General features: G+C 38.0%; 2 protein-coding genes across 2 annotated transcripts in view; one reads left to right on the top strand and one right to left on the bottom strand.

The window, feature by feature from the left end:
• The window catches only part of LOC111869721 (28S ribosomal protein S27, mitochondrial), a 16261-nt gene extending 3362 nt beyond the window's left edge, over nucleotides 1-12899 (top strand). The window contains exons 2-7 of the mRNA XM_023861446.2: nucleotides 1449-1538; nucleotides 4714-4784; nucleotides 6231-6483; nucleotides 8208-8362; nucleotides 9565-9801; nucleotides 11985-12899. Coding sequence (XP_023717214.1) covers nucleotides 1449-1538; nucleotides 4714-4784; nucleotides 6231-6483; nucleotides 8208-8362; nucleotides 9565-9801; nucleotides 11985-12464 — 1286 coding nt within the window. The 3' untranslated portion in view covers nucleotides 12465-12899. The remainder of the gene's footprint in view (nucleotides 1-1448; nucleotides 1539-4713; nucleotides 4785-6230; nucleotides 6484-8207; nucleotides 8363-9564; nucleotides 9802-11984) is intronic.
• Nucleotides 12900-12925: 26 nt separating this feature from the next.
• The window catches only part of LOC111869725 (tetratricopeptide repeat protein 37), a gene marked incomplete in the record, with an annotated part of 31664 nt that continues 19837 nt past the window's right edge, over nucleotides 12926-24752 (bottom strand). The window contains 9 exon segments of the mRNA XM_033753541.1: nucleotides 12926-13609; nucleotides 14872-15057; nucleotides 15889-16063; nucleotides 16852-17005; nucleotides 17186-17455; nucleotides 19072-19288; nucleotides 20081-20268; nucleotides 20349-20563; nucleotides 23172-23355. Of these exon segments, the coding sequence (XP_033609432.1) occupies nucleotides 13316-13609; nucleotides 14872-15057; nucleotides 15889-16063; nucleotides 16852-17005; nucleotides 17186-17455; nucleotides 19072-19288; nucleotides 20081-20268; nucleotides 20349-20563; nucleotides 23172-23355 (1883 nt within the window).

Genomic DNA, 24752 nt, shown 5'->3' with positions numbered 1-24752 from the left:
GTTATGTCCAGACGCTGCACAAGCTCCGTCGTTCATTGTGCGATAAACGTCTGGGACGAAACATCATCATCATACTGCATGACAACGCTCGCCCCCACACCGCTCGCCTCACATTGGAAGCAATTGCAAAGATGGGGTGGGAAGTTCTTCCACACCCCTCCTATAGCCCTGATCTGGCACCCTTCGACTACCGTCTTTTCTGATTTGTGAAGGATCAGCTGCGTAGACGTTTTGAGATGAGGGAGGCAATTCAGAAAGCAGTGCGTCAGTGTCTTCGGATGGCTGGAACAGAATTGTACGGAAGTGGAATTTTCAAACTCCCAGAACGCTGGGAGAAATGCATACAAAGAAGTGGCTATTATGTGGAAAAATAGAGAAAAGTCTGTAGATTGAGGTGGTGTACTCGTATTTGGTTTGTCAGTAATAAACCATGTTACTTCACAAAAAATTGTTGCTCATGACTTTCAGTATGACCCTCGTAGTAATCTGCCTATTGGATAGGATCAAAGCTTCCACCCGTGCCACAATTCTGGTTCCTCAGCAAGAAATTGTCTTCCACTTTGGGGTTCATCTCCAAGGTTGTCTGTCACAATGAAAGAGCCTCTTCCACCTGACCACTGTGTCATATGGTACACCTTCCAGATACACAGAGGTCATCTGGTTGTGGATATCTCTGGCAGACTTCCCTTGCAAATGCTTGAACCATATCACAGCGCGAGCCTCCACTTTACCAACCAACATCACACATTTTGCTTCTGTCTCTTCGGTTGCTCCCTCTGCCTACTTGGCACAGGAAGCTTAGGAAATAGGGTATCTCCTATATAGATCAATATTTTGGAATTATGATTTTCTCATGGTGATAATTAAAACATTACGACTTCCCATCATATAGTGTCAATATGTTCTTCCATCTTGGCACTGCTTCTGCATTAAGACAGGGTAGATTTAATCCCTTCTTTCTGTAATATGGTCTTATTTATTAGAGGTAAATGCAAACATGTGATATCTTCTGATGAGGATGGTGAGAGAATACTTTAAGCAAGTAAAACATTGGTCTTCTGTTCACTAACATGATGTTCTTTTATAGTGTCTGGCAGGTTGGGTCTAACCCAATACAAATCAGAGCACAGTGCAGGGACTTACAGGTCAGAATCAAGGTTCTGGTCCTCCGTGCACAAAGACATGTGAAATGTACCATAGATTTTTCCATGCCCTTCCTACTACCGTTGGTACCGACAGAATGAAAATTTTGTGACTGTGAGATATTAGGTATCAACTCACCATTTTCATCTTAACTGTCTTAAAGAAGGCCAGGTGTGCAGAGGCCAGAATTATGAATACTATGTGTGGTCACACAAACCATAACAGAGCAGAGCAGATCCTTCAGTATGCAGTTTGGTGTATGGAAGAAGCTGTATCAGATAAATTTTTAATTGTATTTGTTGCAGGCAAAAGACTGTTCCTGTCTGATGCTTACAGATGTCAAGAAGCCTGGGAAAGAAGACTACAGAGTCCTGCTCTGCAGAATATAAAATTAGGTACAACATTTCATATGTGTTTATATCTCCTTCAGTGATGGGTACAGTATATTCTGTTTCTAAGTGTTAAGCCAGAAGTTTAGAAGGATAATAGTTGGAAAAAGAATTGTGTTATTTCGTCATTTTTCAAGCCATTTTCATATGTGACAGTGATTGTCTAGAAAATGTGGGAATCTTGATGTCTTACAACCCAATGGGCCTCCACTGCCTGTTACAGGGATAGCTATAAAATTTGACTCTACCTTCATTCTGTCTGTATGCATGCAGTATGTATTTACCAAGTTAAATGGGATAACACAACTGGTGACATCACACAACCAGGAAATTGTATGGGCCTGTGCCCACTGATTTCTAAAGCAGCAAAATAGGAGTATAAAGTGTTATTACAAATTTCCTTAAAGTGTATCAGGTACTTTGTACTCTGAACATACAGTGCTTCAAATGCTTAAAAGAATATGTGAAATAATGAACACGTTGCCTTGGAAACTACGTGCAATTTCATTCATGTGATAAAGGTTAAAAATAATAACTATTTTATTCCCATGATTTATTTAATCCGTCTTGCAGTGCATACACTCATTTATCTCCTTCTCTCCCTCGCACTACATGTTTCGGCATAATAATGCCATCTTCAGGTGCTTACTTATCCACGTCAAACCAGTTCATTGCATGCCATGTTCACACATTAAAATAACTAAAATATGTATCTATCATATACATTGTCAAACGTTAAAAAAATTAAAAATTTACAGACACACAAGATAATGAAGGAATGCTCCAACAAAGGAGAATGGGCGTGACTGACGTAGTGAGGGGCGACGTAGCGATGTGGTATCCTGAACAATTTTAATATTTTTAACGTTTGACAATGTATATGATAGATACATATTTTAGTTATTTTAATGTGTGAACATGGCATGCAATGAACTGGTTTGACGTGGATAAGTAAGCACCTGAAGATGGCATTATTATGCCGAAACATGTAGTGCGAGGGAGAGAAGGAGATAAATGAGTGTATGCACTGCAAGACGGATTAAATAAATCATGGACTTAAATCAGTGCAACAGGGCGCTAAAATATAACATTAATTATTTTATGTTTTAATGTCCATAAACATTCTTACCTATCATGTAATTTTATGAAGTATTTATTATAACAGAACAAGCTGCAAGGCTCTTTGGTTTTGTGTGCATTTGATTTCCTCAGTCTTGACACTGATGAGCTCTTTTGCTTTAATTTATTTATTTAATTTCTGTTGATCCATAATGGTACATGAGTGTAACATGATATTTTTCACATCATGATGGTGATTTTGTTGGATAATTCTTTGACAGTTAAATCATGAGGATAATCAGCATCTAAAAGTAGTTTCCATAAAGGTAATAATGTTTATATTCATTTCATTTTCATAGACGTTTATCTAAGTAGCATGTAATATTTTAAACAAAAGATACTCCAAATATTGTCTCTCATTATGTAGTATGACATATGGCCTTACTTATTTGTTTACATTTTATTTAGCAATGCTCTCAGTAACTTAGAGTATCAAATAAAATGGTTAGTGAATATTGAAATGGGGAGGATGTACAAGGAAGCAGTCTTGTCCAAATTGTTGATACAGTTGTGGCATCTGGACAAACTTAGAAAAACTATAAAATAACCTCAATTAGGATAGCTAGTCTCTGGCCCAGGATTCAGACCCGCGACATCCCATATATGAAGTAGGAGTTTTATCTGCTCAATTGTGACATTTGGACATATTTCCTATCAATACTTACATTCAGGGCTCCATAAATACTATGTAAATCTACTGGCAACTTAATAAAATCTAATTGTCAATATTATGACGTATTTGCGCTATGCAGGATGCCCCCTCCCCTGCCAGCGGTGGCGTAATAGCGCTGCCGCTGCTACGGTGATGGGCCGGTCAGCGGTCCGCCCCCTCCCCCGCGGTGACGTGGCAGGTGACAAGAGTGATGTAACGGGGGATGCCACGGTTGCTACAGAGCAGTAAACAATTCTCAGCAGTGTTGCTAGGCAACCTGTAAACACAGCGTCAGACAACAGTGGTACCTGTCACGTAATTTTTTTCTGTGTTGTCAGTGCCGAGGCTAAATAAGGAGCAGCGAATTCTGTTCAGTTAGTAGTGAGTGAGGATTGAGCCAGTTACAAGTGAGTAACGATTAACCAGTCAATGCAAACTAGCGGTCGCCGAGTCAGGTTGTATCGAGTGCATGACAGTGACTACAGGAGAAGTATTTGTGATACTGCGGATGGCAGTAATTGTGAGAATGTAAATTGTGTGATTGTGGGAGCGAGTGTTCAATAAATTCGCTATATCAAATAAGGCGTGAAGTTACTTGTCACGTGACATACACCCAACATGTGACAATATATCACACAAGTGCTTAAAAATGTATTCACCCTTGCTCTTCAGTCCTTAACTCACGTTTTTGATACACCATAAACCAATATGTGCTCTTCATGTATAAAACAATTAGCAAAATCCAAAAATTGCAATTTACATGGTGCCGTCTACCCCTCGCTAAGGCTGGCTCATTGGAAAGACATCTGGCTCCTGTTTGGCAGGTATACAGTTAGAATCTTGACTAGAGCATTGTTCTCTCTGGCTGAGGTGTTTCATAGATTTCTAGTGTCCTTCAGAGCACTGTACCAGAAATAACTGCTTTCTTTTCATCTCCTACAGTTCAAAAGAAATAATCACCCTTCATATTGTTCAAGGTTGAATAACGTAACAAATGATACTGAATAGTTAATTAACCATAATCCAGTCAGTTCTTTTCACTGTTTAGATACTGAATAAATTCTGTGCTACTGCATAAATACATGCTGATATATAAATTATTTGGTAAAAAGGTAAAGGCATTCCTGTAACAGGCAGTGGAGGCCCATAGGGTTATGAGATGTTGAGGCTCCCACATTTTCTAGACAGTCATCTCACATATGGCAGTGAAGTTGTCAGTCTTACCTGCCAGCTGCCCTTTACCCCCAGGAAGATTCCTGGTACTCATTTCTGTTTAGAGGCTGAGTTGACCCCAGGGCCATAGTGTGGCTGGAAGGATTAGATTAATTGAAAAATCCAGTGACCCAAACCTGCAATCTTCTGGCTTGTAGCACATGCAAGGTAAAATCGTTTTATATTGTATTCTTTCAGATGACATGTACCAAGAACTGGACAGCAGGTTTCAAAATGTGGGGAAAGCAAGTGCTATTGACATTGATTTGGTAAGATGTGTTTTACTAGTTAAGCCATTTTTTAAAAGCAAAGTGTGGTTGTAATACTGGTCAAATGAAGGAGGATCAATCAAGTAATTCAAAATTAAGGAATATGGGTTTTTCTGTTTCTTTTTCTGTGTTCATAATATACAGTAAAATAGTGCAAGTTATCAAATGTTTTTATAAATAGAATATCAAGTGCTGGTGGTATGTTTGTGTATAAATAAATGTTCCAGTTTTCCATTTTACAAGGGTTTGACCACTTTCATCATGAGATTAATCTTTATTGCCTGGTAATACAGATTTCATGTTTCTTGCTGCTGTGGGGTTGGCATCCATATTTGGATTTAGCAAACACATTATCATCCATGAATAGGGTATATTAAGTTTTGCATGTAGGGCTGGCATTTGTATTTTAACTCTGGCATAACAGTATTGCAGTGCGACGGTAGCTGTACTGTGCGCATAGACTGACATGGTAATGCAACAGAAGGCTAATAAAGTCAAAGAGTTGTGTAATGAGAATGGTCTGAAATTGTATTCATGAGGTACCTGTTTGACTCTCATTCAGGTTACTGAGTCTTTGGACAGATTTTTGTGGTTTTCTTCATTGTCTCTCTTGATGAATATACTTGAAGTAGCCTAGGACGTTCATTCCAAACCCTTAATTCATGATAATTTTTGACATTTCAGTTGATCCTACATAATCTGTGTAAACAAAATAATATTCATCAAGTCATTTAAATTCTCTAAATAACAGGGTGTTTGAAAATGTGGCACAGTTCAAATATTTGAGAACGACAATAACACATCAAAATATGATTCAGGAGGAAATTAAGAGGAGATTGAACTCGGGTAATGCTTGCTACCATTCAGTCCAGAACCTTTTGTCTTCTCATCTGCTGTCCAAAAACATAAAAATTAGAATATACAAAACTATAATTTTGCCTGTGGTTCCGTATGAAACCACATACCAACTCAAACACACATGCTCATCGAGGGAACTTATATCTTAACAAGATTAGCAGCGAAACAGAAGACAGAGTCTCCTCACCCAATAGTTTTAACACCTGATGATGACCACATTGGTCGAAACATGTAGTGATAAACTTTTAAAGTGAATATATTTTAATAAATATTATAAAACATAGTGTTGCATGTGAAATTAATTTATATTATTTAGTAGGATTCCATAGTAGAGGATGGGTCCATTGTACTTCCTGTGCCTGTATCAATAAACATAGACACCTATCCACACCCCAATCAAGATTTTAAATTACAGTCTATGTTCATATGATCAGGACCATGTTCGCCTGAGTTTGCATGTCTACTCTGGACATCAACACACTCCATACTTCTCAGCAGTGACACACTTCTGTTAGGAGTTGTAGGTTATCTGCAAGAATGGTCCACATTTTTTTTCATGACATTTTAGACTACTATTCTTGTTTCCAGTTTGCAAATGCAGTGAGGGACGAGTCTTACGCAAATGACCTGGAAGAACTGCTTCACAAATTACGACTAAGTCCAAACACAACAGATATGCTGCATTCTACATCACACGCAGTTATTCGCTACTTTCTTTCATTGAGAAAATATGATGAACTTCTTCATATTCTTAATGACAGATTAAATTATGGAATTTTCCCAGACGACTACTGTTGTGGTTTACTTATGGATGCTTTCATTAAGGAAAACAATTACACAGGTTGGAAGAGACATATTCTAGAATATATTTTGTGCAGACAGTTACATGCTGGTGCTGGCATACAGGGAACTCCTATTTTTTTTATTGCTAGTGGGGTGGGAATAAGTCCCTTGTAATGCAGCCACTTCTGGCCTATTGTACCAGCCCCAGATGATAGGTGAGGGTGATTGTGGAGCAATTGGTGGAATGAAGATTGGCAGGGGAAACCGAAGTACTCGGAGAAAACCTGCCACAGCGCCACTTTGTCCACCACAAATAATCCCACTTGACCAGACCTGGGATCAGACGTGGGCAGCCACGGTGGGAAGCCAGCGACTAACCGCTTGAGCTATGGCACGGCCTAAGAAACTTCTAAAATGCACCTCATACGTAGGAGGATGATATTAAAATGAATCATAGAGAACTAGAGTGTGAAGGTGTGGACTAGATTCAGCTGGTTTAGCATAACATTCTGCATTTTTATGCAATAACATAAATACTACTAAAGATTATAAACGAAGTATCTCTATCTACAAGGCTCAACAAATATGCTGTACTATTTCCCCATGGCAAAAGGTAAAATTGTTTGTAATTAATTAATTAAGTTTCATACTATGAAGATGTATGGGGAATGGAGGTATGGCTCCATATATTAGCCTCAGCACTAGATGGAAATAAGTGGTCAGCTTCATACTCTGGCCACTGAGCCCCTGGTGCCTATTAGACAAGAGGCTAGGTGGGCCTCAGAACCGGTCTGGAGACTGTGGAGGAAAAAAAATCTTTCCATACTGGTATGGAACCCTCATTCAATGGCCGTCCAGCCCATCACTACCCTGCCTCTCCTGTTTTTCCATAAGTACAAAATTATAGTGTTAATATTACACTTTACTCATAAAATATACAAATACATAAGGAGTGATCTTTTTATTTTACTGCTGAATAGTCAGATTTTGTTGACCCTTGATCATTTATAAAAAGTTCTGCCTGAATAAATTACAATTAGAGTGGAAGCCTATTATTGTAGTAGTTATATTGTACATTCTAACAAGTGCTCATCATAACAGATATAGCACAATTGTAATAGCAATGTGTTATGTAGTCATAATGTCGCCACCGTCTCCTTACATTGCTGCTTATTTACTAAATAGTGGCTCCCAGAGTTATTCTCTTCATGGATGTAGCTTCGAATATAAATTGAATTCATCAGTTAAATAGTTAAGTAAGTAGTGTAGGATATTTGCTTTAATCTAAGATTAAGATCATTTCAAATTCACATATCAAGAAAATACACTGATTACATTACCATTACTATTTTGCAACCAATCTACATAAACTGGTGTAGAATACTATCAATAATGTCATAGACTAAACTGTCATGCCTAGTTCTTTTTATCATTTATGGAATTTTATATAATATTTAATTACAAATGAACTGGTTTAAAGTTGATTTAAATGCAGTGGTCCTCATGACTGTTATCACATTAAGCAAATGAGACACTTTTTTAAGATGTAAGCATAAACTACATTTTAGTAGTGTTATTTCCTTGACACATGATGTAATAATTAGACTGCCATGGCTTGGTTCTTCTGGAATAAGGCAGTGGCATTTCCTTCACTACTGACTTTAAAATTATGCCATGCTGATTTGGGCAGCAGAGCCTCATTTTGAAACAGGGTTTACCATATTAAAGTGAGATTGGCATCGATGTATAGCTATACCAATATTACTGTTTTTCATGGTATAGCTGCAGCCAAGGTGAGTGTACTGCAGATGTTGCAAGAAGACTGGTCACACCCAATCACCTCACATCTTGCTTTATATTCCTGTCACATGTATCTTAAAAACCCTGGAAGTTGGGACGACCCACTTGATGTACACGAGCCAGATGACGGTGAAGAGGTGTGTATTAATCAAATATATGTCAAAATTATAGAACCCAGGGTTGCTTCAGAATGGTAACTATAATCTTTATCATCAGGGAATGGCGATTTGAAATCTCATGCTTCTACAGGTCTGGCCACATTTTTAACCTGGGGTTAATGGTAATAGTACTGAAAAATGCAGCCCTCAGCCAGCTGGATTGGGCAGTGCTGTGCTGCAGTAGTGTGACATATGGCTGATGAGGGTTAAAATATAATTTGGGTAATTAGAACAAGTTCTGCATTTCTTCTGTATACACATTTTTGCCTCCTGTTACTACATACAAGAGATCTTTGTGTTTCTTCCTGGTTCCTCCAGTTTACTTCAGCACTTCCTGTTCTCATACTGTATGGTGCTGAATAGGGGTTTACACTTATAGCTCACCAGCACCCTGTGATCTGTCTCAAGTTTTGAGCAAACCCTGGAGAATAAATGTATTTCTCGTGTTTTTCCCGACAGTCCTTCTGGCCGAATACTATGGAGCATGAAAACTCAGTCATGGTATGGAGAATTCCTCCAAGTATCATAAGTTCCCAACTTTGGGCTTGTGTATCATCTAATTATTCATATATGTTTCACATATTCTTGGGTATCTTGAAAATGTTATGTTGTGAATTCATTCTCTTAAAAGAAATTAATATTTCTGTGACAAACTGAGACAGAATTTGCAATACAGCAGTTGGGTGGATAGCTTGTATCTTTATTTGTTTTTGTTTAGCTCAGTTTGGTGTGGAAGTTTGCATCAAACCATTTGCTTCATTCAAACGATAGCAAACATTGACATAATCTTTTCCAGTATTAGGCCCAGAAGGCCTGGTATGGGTATTAATAACAGAATCTACAAATCTCTTGAGAGCTCTGCCAGGCCATTTCTTCCTCCTAAGTTGATGTTTTATGCTTTTTTAATCTAGGAGTTCATTCTTGTAATCCATTCTTTCTTATTTTCTAATTCTCTGTTATCACATAAAATGTCTGTAATTTGACATTACATTTTTTATTGCTGGAAGGATTATAACCTTTTGTCTTTAATTAGTCTTCTCTGTCCTCTTTAAGATCCATGCTTTGCTGCCATATTCCCCGTGATATAATGTGGGAGAAAAAAAAAAGATTGTGTGCAGTCAGTATTGACTCCAAGTGATATTGAATATTTATGGAATTCTTGCTAATATTTTATTTTACAGGTTAAAGTGAGGGTGAAATATTTACGCAACCCTTACTTTGACGATCACTTTGACTTGCGTGATCCACAGCTGCTTGTTGGAAAGACGTTAGCCACCCTTGGTGCTACATTTCCTGATCCTGTAGGATGGACATACCAACTTGTTGGCTGGGGGATGTACCAGAAATGGGACAAAGCTATTAGGACTCTAGAACAGATCCTCAAAGGACAGCAGAAACCTGCAGTGTTCAGAGAAGGAGTATGTTTCACTTTCTGTAACTTTGTGCACAAACTCACACTATTAAATTGTAGAGGCTGTGCATGTTCATGAACCAGTATTCAGAGCCATTTAGGTATGAATGTGTGTAGTTAATGGAATGCAAGAAGATGCATCTCTTACAGCATTTCACTTCACATTCATATATTGACCCCTTTATCACAAATAAGGCTAGGAGATTATGTTGCAATGCTATAGCCATTATATTTGGCATGGAGAAACTACCATGTTTAGTTACTTATCTCAGTCAGTGGCCTCCATAGTCTAGGGGTAACGTTCCCACCTCGTGACTCAAGGTACGCGGGTTCAAACCTGGAGGTGGTCGTGGAATTTTTAAGGGTGGAAAAATTCAGGGAACAAGTCCTCCGGGAGGGACTTTAAGCCGTGGGTCCCGTGTCGTAGCTTTACGGCACATAAAAGAACCTCATGTCCCAAGGGGACCACTGAGGACATTTCCCGCCCAATGGTAGTCTCTAACACCTCTGGTAGATGGGGGAAGCATCGAGATACCGCTGAGCCAGTAGAGGCCGAACTCGCTGGCGGAGTCGGGACTGATGGCACGCACTAGTACCGGTAGGGAATAGAGACTGGTAGAATATCATAGGGGGATGCACAATGGACCAACAGATGGTCTAAGTGCATGGGGAAACCCACCCTCTCCAATAAATTACAATACAACAATACATATCTCAGTCTCATTAAAGTAACTTTCATAAGTGCTTCAGTAGCTGAATGGTTATTTCAACACAGTCCAGTCATATTTCAATCACTTATTCTCATTATTAATATATGTTTGAGCTTTACATGGCCATCCTCAGGTATCTCATATGTATGAAGTTCTTTCACTTTATTGTCGTGTCAAGCAAAGCATCAATTAAAGTTAATCAAAAGCTGAAAGTCTTCACTCATCAAGCACAAACACCACACCAAATAAACATGTACCAGTGACAACATAAGTGCACCAAGATCTACATAGGCTGGGGCACACCAATCATTCAACTACAAGGGACATTTTTCATTCACTGTTAAGAAGACCATACGCAACAAATGCAATATACTGACAAACATAACTATATTGAGAGCTCTGGAGGAAAGAAAGAATGTGACTGGGTTGAGGGAAACTGTGTATACACAGAAAAAATTCTTTAATAATATAACACTACAGTGGCTACCTGCATATGACAAGTACATTATACATAGTGTTCATCCTGTAAAGTGGAGGACTTGGCCCGCTTCAGTTTTAAATGTACTTTAATTAATTTTAACCTTAAAAATTTTTAACTCTGAACACTTGATCATTTTTAAGTGGTGCCTCAGTAGAAAAATACAGTGGAAAAACTTATGACATATCATATATAAGAGTGGCCATGTAAGTCTGAAACATGTAGTATTTTTAACGAGAACAAGCGAATGAAATGTGTGTGTGGCAATAGACAGCTATTGTAACATTTAGAAATGTTGCATTAATAAGACTGAAAATAAATAATTATATAATGTGTGGATGCAACATGATGCTTGAATAAATACCATGTTTAAGTTTGGTTTTAAGTTCGTATTTTTGACAATTCTTTCATGAGCCCATACATGTACGAGTATGTAACCGTACCAGGCGAGTTGTCTCTAAACTCATCAGTTATTATTCATACATAATTTTGGACCTTAAAAAGGGGCACAAAATATTAATAAAAGAATATTTCTTTAACCCTGATGCGAGTTGCAGCTTGAAATTGTGTATCACTCATATGGCTGGAAGGGTAATATTAGAACATAATGTAAATAAATAGATTATGAGGATGTAAATTCAACTGATTTAGGACATGGTTAAATGGTGGGCTTCTGTGAAAAAAACATTTGGGTTCCATAATAAAATTCTTGATTAGCTACATTGGGTTATGGCATCATGTAATCTGGTGGATGTTATCGGCATTTTAGAGGAACCTGCTATCTCCACATTCACGATGAAGGTGGCAGGTTCCTCCAAAATACTGGGATCTGCTCACCACACTGCAGTGTCATACCCCAGAAGGCCACACTCAAAATCTTCAGCACTGCATAAATCTGAAAATTCTTGTTCAACTGATTATGACCTGTTGAGAGAAGACCACATATTCCATGTTAGTATATATTTTCATGGGTATTACTAAGTAACTGCTTAAATGTTTCAGGTTGAAATGTTTACAGACACTCTGAATGAACTTCCCCAAGCAGAAGCCAGTGCAGATCAATTAAAAGGGAAATTCTTGCACCTCCTTAAAGAACTTGATTCATTAGGCTTGGTCACTGACAGTGATCTGCATGAAGCAGTGGTAAATAAAGTTAAATCTGTGGTAAGCAGTAAGGAGAAAGAAGCTGTTGAAGAACAGTGCAAAGTGTACAAGGAATGGGAAACCCAGAAACAGAGGTTACTGCAAGAACAATTGGATGAGTTAATAAGGCAGCAGCGTCTGGCAAAGGTACAGCTAGAAAAGGAAGCGCTCGTAAAACGTGAAGAAACACTCTTCTTTTTTGATAATCAAGAAAAGTGGGAACTTGAAATTGAGAGAAAGAAAGTGTTCTATCGCAGACGTTACTTTGGCAAGAGGAAGAAGCCAAGGGTTGAAGATGATAATTACATCCCCCCTGAAGTAAAAGCAAGCAGATCCTGATGTGTGGGATTGCAGTTCTGTAAAGTAACTTGTCTGTTATAGTGCAGTAATAAAACACTGACCTTACAGTAATATCTATTAAGAAGTAAAATATATTTTAATTTTATTATGTGAAGTGTAAATAGTATGGTGACGCAACTGATTATTTTTTATTGGTTACCGAGTTACTCTCAGTATTCTTATTCAATGCATATGAAACTTTAATTTTCTTCTCTTCATTCACTGACCTGAAAATGCCCAAAATTTCACATATGAAATATTTATTTTTAATTATTGTGTGTGCTTTTCAAAACATACCAGTTTGTGTACAGAGTACCCTGGTACTCTGTACACAAACCAGGGCTTGAAATGGTAAGGCATCCCTTCAAACATTTTGAAAATGAGGGCAAAACAAGTCTGACAAATTAATAAATTATTTCATTTTACATATTCATAGCAAGTCTTCCTGCAGATTTTGAATATTATTTTTAACAAAATTATTCCTTTATATATACTTTAAAACTACATAATAAGTATCATGTAAAAAATATAAATGGATGAATTTGATAATTTAATTTTATAAGAACCTTCTCCATCTGGCTGGAAACTAATTATGAGTTTGTCTTTTATATTTACATATGAAATAGCTGTTTTCCAGTAGAAATTATCAGATTTTGCATTCACAAGTGTCAATTTTAGTCTGTGGGCTGTCCCACCTGTTGTAAGATTAGAATGAGAGGAATTCAGATATGACTTCATGATGGGCAGTCAGATGAAGCTGGTGCCTCCATTACATGTCAGATATCTTAAAACATCACATAATCAGATGACAAAAAATTATACTGTTATCACAACATAAGACTCAATAAGAACTAGTGATTTCTATATTCCTCTGCAATAAGTGTCACTTTACGTTCATGGTTACTCAGCCACTGGCTCATCTGACGTGATGCATTTAGTTTCCTTCGCACGTGGCTAATAAGACGCTTCAACCACAAGGCATCTTCCAAAGAGTGCTGGTGTATACACTTTGGCATAAAAGAAGCAATTAGTACTACCCAGTTGTCAGGAATATCAGGAAACATGTGCACAGCCTTCTGAGAAGTTCTTAAACTTTCTACTGCATTGCCTGACAGTAGGTGGCTTAGGCTTACAAGTGACATCACCTGCAAATGAACAAGCAGCATAACTTCAAAATAGTCTAGACTCCATACTGCACAACAATCAGCAACTACCTTGTTATAAAAAAATAAAAACCACTCTGTACTTAAGACCTCCAAATGTTCTTCCTTCCTCTAATATAATCATACCCACAACAATCACGTGCTAGAGTGACTATAGATGCGTTTTGGATTGATAACCGGATATACTGGACTCTGTGATGCAGCATGTGACTACTCTTTACAGTTCAATTCCTTCCTCCAAAACATTGGTGAACTTCTATGGAACTACATGGAATTACAACCCAGATCATACTGTTTAGAGTACATTTTGTTATAATGTCACTTTCCTTCAGTCTTTTTATTTCTAGTTTATTTAATGATGCAGGTAGTAACTCAGACTAAATAGTGACAAATGAGAGGATGGTGGTGAATAATGAACTGGAAAGGATGTGGAAGGAAGAGTTCATGGCCTAATATAAGGCACCATCTGGCCTTTTCCTAGAGGGCCAGAAAAACCATGAAAAACCTTGGTCAGGATAGTTGGTATCCTCACTCAGATTCAAACCTGTTACTCCTGCATATAAGTTAAAAGAGCTACAACTTCAACCAACTTGCTCTGTGCACTTCCTCTTAGTAATCAGAAAGAACTACCAACAGCTCATTACATAATATTCAGATATTAGAGTTACTAGTATTTTTTCGTTGTGAGTTTAAAATGATGACAGTTCTTTGCTCAAGTATATCAGCAGCAAATATGGCTCACAGCAACTTAGCTCAGTAAAAATACCTGATCTCTTTTCTGAAAGATACCATCCAAACATCATAAATCCTTCAGAATAACAGTGTAGGCTTTGATCACTAGAAATGTGCACATATGTATTTCAAACTGAAAATTAGAACAAATATATTAAGCCAGTCTTGAACCAAAGGCTTAAACTGGTATTTTAATGAAGAAAGCAGTCTTCTGGGATTTGGCACCGTGTATATGTGGTGTTAACTGACGTTTCGGAGGAACATATCGCCTCCATCTTCAGGGCAGAAGGAAAAATATAAGAAATCTGCAAGCGAAGAGACCGTGAGAACCTGAAGATGGAGGTGATACGTCCCTCTGAAACGTCAGTTAACACCACATTTACACGGTGCCAAATCCCAGAAGACTGCTTTCTTCATAGTCACCGCCGTGAAAACCTCAAATCTTACATGGTATTTTAATGTTCATTAGTAGATGTATACCTCTTACAAGAGTATACTAAATGTAAAATCACCTTTGAAACATCAATCATATTCCGCCCAAGAGCCATAGCAGCTTGCGCACATCGAGCTGCCCCTGAAGGCTTGCACTCTGAATACAAATGCAGCAGAAGCAATGCAAGTGCTAACCACAAGGAAGGTTCTCCAGGATGTCTGTGAACTGTACTGCTCAGTGCTCGAATTGCCTCAGCACTGCGACCCTGCAGATCAAGCACATTTGAACTTATGCTGCCCAATTCCATCTTGTTTCAAACCTCTTCTGTTGGCTGATTAAATTGCTATCTAATAATAATGTATCATCATGATAGCAATTCACAGTATGTGTCAAACTTATAAATCATACTACAGGTTAACAACCATCACTTTTGCTGTACTTCAGTGAGGGTTCTGTGAGGGAAAAGTCCAAATCTGCTACCTGCTAACATGAAGAGCAAGAAATCTTGATTTTAACCAATAACTAAAATAACAAAATCTTTTAACTCAACACATTTTAATAACTCATCTTAAAGAGAGTGTATGAATGCAGTACTCTCCAATACAGAATAAGTCTAATAAAAGATTAATTTCCTAGTTTATTTAACACTTTCTCAGCTGCATAAGGTACATACATAGCATCAAATTGGAAAACTACTGTGAATGATGAACTGGATGAAGGTAAAAAAGGCAAAGCTATCCCTGTAACAGGCTGTGGAGGCCCAAGGGGTTGTGAGACGTCGAGGCTCCCACATTTTCTAGACAGTCAGCTCTCAAATGGCAGTGAAGTTACTGGCCTTATGTGCGGCCCGTTATCCCCAGGAAGATTGCAGGTACTCATTCCTGTTAGAGGATGATGATGAGGGACATAGTCATTGCTTAATTTACTGTATTACTTCAATTTACCCCAGGAATGTGGAGAAACTCAAGTCAAGAATCAGCCCTCACAACTACGACATATGAAGCAAAGTATTACTGATTCAGCTACCACATATGATGCAGATGGTATATTCCACTTCCAATTTCCCTGCATTGTTTACTGTGATTGTGAATCTCACCTGCAAGAAGTGTGTATAAGCCTTGAAGACAGCAATGTGAGACACATACTCAGGGCTGTCTCTGTATGGAATCAGTTCTTTGAGAGCCAGTTCTGCCAATGTGAGGTCAGAGTGCAACATGCCAAGTGAACAGAATGCAAACAGTCCCTGGACTGAAGGGGGCTTCAATGTGATACTGAAAATAGGAACATAAAATATCAAAACATGTCATAAGAGATTAAACAGTTCCGTCCAGTGTGACCTCTTATGATACTGTTAGTGTGACGGACCAGAATGAAATAAATCAAATTTATCAAAACATGATTTGTCACTTGTTTGTACAGTTCTAAAAATCGTTTTTACTTTGAGGGAAGAACATAAATAACAAATGTTTGAAAACAGTACTCAGACTAATATTTGGACTTACAGGGCATGAAAAGGTGGTCAATTTTTAGATATTACATAACAAGGAACATTGTGATTTCTATAGGTCATACAGTACTGTTAGAGTAGGGAAATCAAAATTATGATGGTCTGAATGGATGTGTGGCTGTGGATGGGAAAAACAAGGAATTACGATGAGGAAGGCTGATGGACTGAAGTACAGATTGAAGGATAACACTCAGATGGATCTTAACAGCATTGGAGGACAAAGATGGACAAACTGTAAAAAGGTGGGCTCTGCTACTAGTGGTGTTAATTCCATGGTTCCACTACTAGACTTAGTTGTTGCATAAATATTTACATTAACTTAATCATTATTTTGACCATATTAATCCTGGAACAAACAAGATACAAGAGAAGAGTGCAATCAGGTTCTCACTACTAAAAGCCTTCTATGTGCTGGAAGTCATGAAGAAGTAATGTATGTGCAGTCCATGGTACCTCAACCTATCCAGTTTGCAATGTCTTCCAGGCAAAGAATAGGCTATGGGCATGCCAGTGTTTCTGCATACAGGCAACTTTACAATTTGGACCTCTTACCACTGGAACAGCAATGTTTTAGAATCTTCCAATCCTTGACACATGTAAGCAACTGCTGCCATAGCCACTAGGATATGGGACTTCTGGCCATCAGTAGGGGCAAGCCATTCCAGAGCTGTCTCATAAGCTGCATAAGAATCTTCATACATTTTGGCTGAAAACAAGGCATGAATAAAATTATGTATAAAAGCACAATAATCTGCATGATTGCAAAGTTTCTTTCATGTTGCTACTTGCCATTGTATACTATTCCACTGCAAATTATTTTTTCTGTACAGAACAAGATCCTAATCTGATATTTTTGTTCCCACATCTACTGCACCACAATATTTACCTTTAAAATATGCCACAGACAAACCACATTGTGTGATGAAGTCAGCTTTCTTAATCTTCTGGTACTGACAGATGGCTTCTTCATATCGCTGCAAGTAAACCAACACCCTTCCATGATTGTTCAGCACTATGTCCCTCAGGGTAGAGTCTTCATCTGTTGCCAGCAGCTGTAGAGCCGTTTCAAAAGCTTCTGCTGCTCCACGATATAATTGCTGTCTCTCCAACAGGAATCCCAGCATGTTATATGCACAAGCATTCCCTTTAATGTTACCTGGGGGAATAAGGTTCTTCACAGCCATTCAAATTACATATCTCTGTCTTCATACTGATGAATTACAAACAACAGAAAACCACCTTTTAAGCATTGGACATATGGGGCCACACCAAATACAGCAGAACATGCCTCACCAGTTCCTTTGTTCCCTGACAATGACAAGCCTAATAACATGTTAGAAGTGACAAATGTAAAACTTTGCATTGTGCATGGGGTAGGCAATAATTTTTACTTGCAGGCAAAGTGAATGATCTTGAAATAACCGCAAGTCACACAACATTCCTAGAAAATTCTTTGTTTAAAAATTAAATATATTGTGACATGTTGCGCAACGGAGGACCCCTTCCTCCCCAGCGGCACATGGCGGTAACGTAGCGCTCGCGTAATAGGCGAGTCATCACCCCGCCACTCTCCCCGCGGTGACGTGCCGAGCGGAGCCGGAGTGAGCCGAGCGGAGCCGAAGTTAGCCAAGTCCCCGCAACCTGGTAGCTATGCAACGCGAGTCAACAGTGGTGACGTCACCAAGGGATATCGCGGTTGCCAGGCAGCAGGCAACAACTCCTGTGACGTGGTACGGAACAGGCACCACTGTGGCTGTATAAGGGAACTGCACAGCAGCTACGAGTCAGTTGTAACGTAACAGTCGCCGAGTTGAGTTGTAACGTGGCCATCGCCGAAGATAGTTCCAAGCAAGCCTACTAGCGAGTGTGTCATCAACAGTTCTCCAGTCAGCTGACTACAGCTGGAGTATAGCAGCCGTCGCGGAAAGAAGAACCGGACGTGTGTGTGATTGTGTAATTGGGAGTGTGTGATACAGTGATACATAGCTCCCCTACTGTAAACGTGTAGACTACTGAAGACAGAGTGAGCTGATTTGCGCATAGGGTTATAAATCGTGAAACCCCGCAACAGTGGTAACAGATTAATGCGATTTGGGTTATAAAGTGTGAAACCCCGAAACTGTGTGATAAGTAATTGTAGCTGTTACTTGTAGATTGTTCAATAAACCAGTTAACGATTTCTACGGCGTATTCAGTAACGAGACACGTTACAATATCAATTTTTTGCCAATCCTGGGTGCTGGTGAACTATGACTGGCAAAACTGCAGTTGGCAAGAACAAGGCCTTACAGGAACGGCCTAATGGCCCATGGACCAACAGTGAGCTAAATTCCTGAGGTATTTTAAATACTGGGACATCCTCTCTCCAGAGGACACAAATAAAGGGAACCCATGCTCAGGGTAAGAGGAACAAAGATCTCAATGGCCATTCCAGAAGATTAAAGAAGCAACCATTCCCATGGGACTGGTACAGTGACGGAACATTCCTAGGCGTTCTGAGGAGGCACACATTTTAGCAGGCTATCCAACATAAGGCTGGTTACCTGACTTTACGATATCATTATTTAACATGACAAGTGAGGACACAGTGAATGGTACAAAATAACGATGAATTATATGCAAGATATCTGTAACAAATTATAATATAACAAACAGAATAGTAAGATGAAATGTTGGAGAAAGGGGGAAGGGGGAGGAGTAAAACATGACGCAAAATGTTGCTAATGTCCTAGTACGTCTCTATGGAACTCCAACACTTCACAATAATCCCACCTGTGTACCAGACCATTGCATCCCCTGCCACTGGAACAGCAAACATCTTCTCAATGCTGTATGTATAATGTGGGTCATTCTGATTGTCTGAATTTTTAAGAGTGGAACAGACCCAATGAGAATATCCAATACAGCTCTCCATATGAATTCCCAATTGCGTCGTGTGTCGAAATAAGTCCATCGCATCCTCGTGATTCATGCTTTCAGCAACCAAAGCCTGAAATAAAACGTTTATAAATATATTCTATCCTTCTTCCTCATTACTGATGCTACAATGCTGTGTGGGTCTTCGCCTCCCACATGGTTCTCCTCATTTTAATTTTAGAACTACAGTGAAGATTAGGAGCTGGGATAGAGTAGTTGGTATAGAGACTGGCTACGGGTTGGACAATCAAGGAGTTGGAATTCCAGCCCCGGTAGGGTCAAGAATTTTCTCTTCTACACATTGTCCAGACCAACTCTGGGGTCCACCCAACCTCATATACAATGGGTACCAGGAGGCTATTTCCCTGGAGGTAAAGCAGCTGAGGTGTAAAGCTGACCACTCACCTCCAACTAGTGCCATGGTCAAGAAAATGTGGATCTATACATCTACTCCCCCATACGTCTTCATGGCATAGTTCTTAATTAGTTGAGCACAGGGACAACTTTACCTTTTACAGTGAAGATTATAAGAACAAATAATCTAGCCCCATGGAACAGTCATTCTTGAGAAGTGCAGAAGTAGCCATGCAGCTACTCAAGAAATTCCCCACTTTTCATGGAACCCAAAGTTTCATTCCCATGTTCACAAGAGCTGACACTGGTCTCCATCCTGAGAAAGTTGAATCGAGCCCACATCCTATTCTTTAAAACCTACATTAATATTATCCTGTCACATACACTTAAGTCTTCAAATTGGTGTTTTGACTAAAATTTTGTATGCATTTCTCATCTCTAAACAAGCATGCTACAAGTAAATAAAAAAATAAAGCTTTTAATTATAAAGAATGCTATATATCACTATCACCTGGCCAATCCAACTTTCAATGTAGGATGGTTCAGATCTCTGGGCTACTTTGAATGCTTCATGAGCCAATTGGATTTCATTTAAATACAAATATAAAGTTCCTAAGTTAGTCCATGTTATAGCATTATTTTTCTCCAGTTGTATAGACTTGATGAATGCATGCTGTGCAAGATCCAAATTGCTTAATTCTGTAAAAAAGAAAAAATATATTTTAGTGGACTACTTGTCATAATACCAAGTTAGACTAGCTTCTATTTGTAGCCCATACCTACAGACGATGCAATGACACCTAGCAAGTTCCAATGCTGCCAATCCCTTGGGTTCAGCAGAATGCTTCTCTTGACAGCAGCAAGGGCATATTCTCGTATTTGTTTTTTCACATTTGAAGGTTTCATAAAATTTGCTTGCAAGTGGTAAACATTTGCTAGGTCATGCCATATGAGACTGTCGTTTGGACGAAGACTCAATGCTCGACAATAACACCTGTGTAAACAGTCAGTTAAAACAAAGAAATTGAACATGTTATGATGCTTACTTTATTTTAAATGCTTGTATCTATATACAGAGGCTGGTAAAAAATACAAATGAATAATTGTACAACTTAACGTTCTGTCTACATAAGATATAAAAATATTTTCAGACAAAACTGGTAATACTATGATACATCTTCCAAGTTTGCTCATAAAAAAGGAACATGAGCTAAAATGGAAAAAGAAAGAAAACTCCCTAGGACTACAAAAACAGAATCAGAAGAACAAATATCCATCAAACTCACTCTGATGGCCTTTGTTAAAATGTAATCATTGATAACAGTTTGGTCCATACAAAATAATTTAACTAACATAAACCTGAACTTTGAAAATGTTAATGTCTTAATTAGAGCTTTTAGGGAAGAGTTGGACCTCTCAACAAAATTCAAACCCATAAAGAAACTTCTGGTGTGTTTCATCCAATAATCCAATCTTTAATTTGTAAAGATACCTAACTGAGTGCTCAGAACTGAAACATGTTGCAGGCAGAATTTGTAAAATCAAACAAAACATTTAGTTTATGTGTGTGTGTGTGTGTGTGTGTGTGTGTGCGCGCGCGCGCTTCTCCAATAGGTTCAGCATCTTCTAAGCAAATTAAGAAGTACTGTATTGGGATGGCTTCTGACAGCATAACATTGACATAATCTTTTGTGAAAGGTCAACTGGTTCAGACGGAAGGGGAGACAAATAGCAGTTATCTCGTATATCTATATGCCTTCCTTAAGAAAGGGAAGTATAAGAAAAATCATGAGAACACATTTATCTATTCATAAAATATCTTTTTCTATATGCTGTGAAAATCCCTACTTTTCATGTTGTCCTAGGCAATTCAAAGGTCAGAACACATAATCTTACTTCTAAATATGACTCCGCTTCAACATCTTTATCAGAAGAAAGCATTACTGCGGGGGAAAAAGGCAGGATTCTGAAGATAGCGGTGAAGAGAAAAATTGCACATGACTACAGCATTGATGGAAGTTCCACCAGTTCAGTTATAATAATCGATCTACTCAACTAGCACACATCTTCAAGTTTGTTTTGCTATCTTAGGTATAATAATTTTAAGAATCAGTACTACTAATAAGAAAGCCTGACAATGAAAGCAATCCTGAGCTAGTCCATCAACATCCCATCCTCAAAATCTATTTAACCTATGATATCCTTAATATTATCCTCTCATCATTTCTTCTTGATCTTCAAAGTGGTCACTTCACAATAGGTTTACACATCAAATCTCTGTATTTCTTGCTTCCCTTATCCAAGATGGATGGACTGTGATATATTAGATTGTGATACATGCTAGATGTGAGTAGTCATTGCATATCTTGAGTGTTTACTGGTTTAGAATCTACTGTATTTTGTTAATTTTATAATTTATATTATGTGACATGTCCTATATCAATGTAATCTGATCTACAGGATGAATAAACATGAATGAATGAATGAAAAGATATATGTCTTGCCATTGTAACCTCCGCAATTTGACTATCCTAACAATATTACACAACCTGGGTACCTCAGAAAGTTCCTTGCTATGTAGTAATAAGCCACTTAAAGAAAAAACATTTTCCTGAGCATTCTAGTTTCAAATACTGTAGTTCATGTTCTTCCCTCAAAATAAGAATATTAGAAAATAACTGACAAAGTTATCGCTTTATAGACATATCTTGATCTTTGATGCTGCAGAGAGCAAAGGGGGATGAATAAAACAAGTATTTCCTGCACCTATCTTACAATTTCATTGTGACCCTTATTTCTGTTTGTTATCATTGGTCTCAAATGCTTGAAACCTTAAAACATTTTCCAACAAATTATAACCTACAGCTATATCATGATTTTGTTGTCATATGTTTCCTGACATGCTCATATATTTAGTTTATCTACATTTTTTTTATCGCTGGTGGGGTGGGACTAAGTCCCTTGTACTGCGGCCACTTCTGGCTTATTGTACCAGCACCAGATGATAGGTGAGGGTGATTGTGGAGCAATTGGTGGAATGAAGATTGGAAGGGGAAACCGAAGTACTTGGAGAAAACCTGTGCCAGCGCCACCTTGTCCACCACAAATCCCACTTGACCAGACCCAGGATCAAACCTGGGCCACTGCAATGGGAAGCCAGCGACTAACTGCTTGAGCTATGGCGTGGCCCTTACCTACATTTTCTTTTAAATCAATTTCTCTGCTAGCCTGTTAAAATGTTTACATTATCCTTTGTGGCACTCATATCATCACCCCACAAATTAATTTCCTTAATTCATTTTCAGCCCTTCCCAATTATCTTGAACTTTCCTGACAGCATGATTTAAAGCAAAATTAAAAGGCAGAGTGGTTAAAGCATCAACTATTTGCAGTCAGTTTTACCTTATTACTGTTTTGAATGGTTATTACTTTTATTACCTCCTGACATCCTACTTGAAAGGATTAACAGAAGTCAGTTTAACTGCACAGAAGAGTCTGTGATGAAAATAATTCCTTAAGACTCAAATGGATACTCCACTATAGATGGATTTAAGTCTACAACTTTGCATCATTAGTGCATTCATGTCGTAGATATCTCTTACCTCACTCCTTGTTGAAACACATTCTCTTTGTTCAAAATTACAACTTCACCTTCCTCCTCACATTCTGATGAAGAATCTGCAATCCATTTTCTGATACACACATAGGAGTAGCTATCTGGCAGTTGTGCTATTAATGTGCATGCATCACCTAGTAATTTCCATAGGCAAGATAAATCTTTGTGTTCTGCAACGGCTCTGTAATGCAGGTCAAAGCATATTCATTGCAAACAATAAAATTTAAAGCTATAAAGAGTCTATCTTCTGGGATTATTATTATTATTATTATTATTATTTATTCATCCATAGCTGTAGAGAATTACAATTGGACATGTCAAATATCAACAACCTCACATCAAAAATAACATAAGTAAAAAATAACATAACATTCACACAGTGATTCATCAATATAATACAGCAATACATTTCAAAATACATTTTTAACTTAATTTAAGAATAATAAATACTCCAAAAAAAGACATAAGAATAAATATTTTAAACATATAGACTGATTTATTAACGAGCAGTTTACGTCAACAAGTGGAGACAACTCTTCATAACCACTGTTGTGAGAATATCAAATAATAAAAATTTAAAGCTGCAAATAATAATAATAATAATATTTTTTTCTTAACCAGTGCAATACTGAAAGGCTGGATCTATGAGAATCAAACTGCTCATAAAAATCCAATTCTTGGACAACAGTTGTTATATGTTTAACCTCATGAGGATTATGAATGTTCATCCAGGCTTAGAAATTCATGTCTCTTGTAACATGTCTGTACCAGGAAGCCTGTGAACTCATTGCAGCCTTGCAAAAGAGATAGCCTGGCTTCAGCAGAAAACAGCACCCCTTGTGAGATCATCATATATAAGTGACCTGACACCACTAGCAAAAGGAAATTATGCATGTAAGAACAGTATACAAAGGATTCTCCTTGAAAGTTTAACCTAGCAATGCTAAGAAAGTATAAATGTCATTCACCTGTATTACCTGTTACTTACCAAAGATATATTTCATTTCTGTATATATTAATAAATAAATTACATATAAATAAACAAGGACTGTGTATATAAAAACACTCTCACATTATTTTTTACTTTTAAAAATTTCTATCTAAGACACCAATTTCCTGCCTCTTTTTGTAATGTATTTCTTAGAATAAAAGATCAATTTCAATCATAACATTAAAGATGTACTGCCAGAAATCCATACATAAAAACGCCAGTCAGCAAACAGACACAGAACAGAAGAGAACATGTAAGTTTTTGGACAGTATAGAAACAAGAAGCAAAATTTTATTACTTCTCTCATAGCTTACTTTAAATTACGTGGGGCAATCCAAAAGTTTCCGAAATTTGAATTTTGCGTGCGAATGGTTATGAGTACATCAAAATACCGCTAGGTGTCTCCTCACACATCCTTCTTGAATCAGTGTGGCAAGCGGCGTCAAGTTGAGTGGTTGGGTTTATTGTTGGTGAACGTATTTCCATTGTTGTGTTTCCGTGAGTTTGCGGTTTTGCGATGGCTGACCTGAGAGAGCAGCGTGTCTGTACAAAGTTTTGTTTCAAACTTGGGAAAAC

The sequence above is a fragment of the Cryptotermes secundus genome, unplaced genomic scaffold, assembly GCF_002891405.2.
Source record: "Cryptotermes secundus unplaced genomic scaffold, Csec_1.0 scaffold2210, whole genome shotgun sequence".
NCBI lineage: Eukaryota > Metazoa > Arthropoda > Insecta > Blattodea > Kalotermitidae > Cryptotermes > Cryptotermes secundus.
This window is presented reverse-complemented; position numbering and strand designations above follow the sequence as displayed.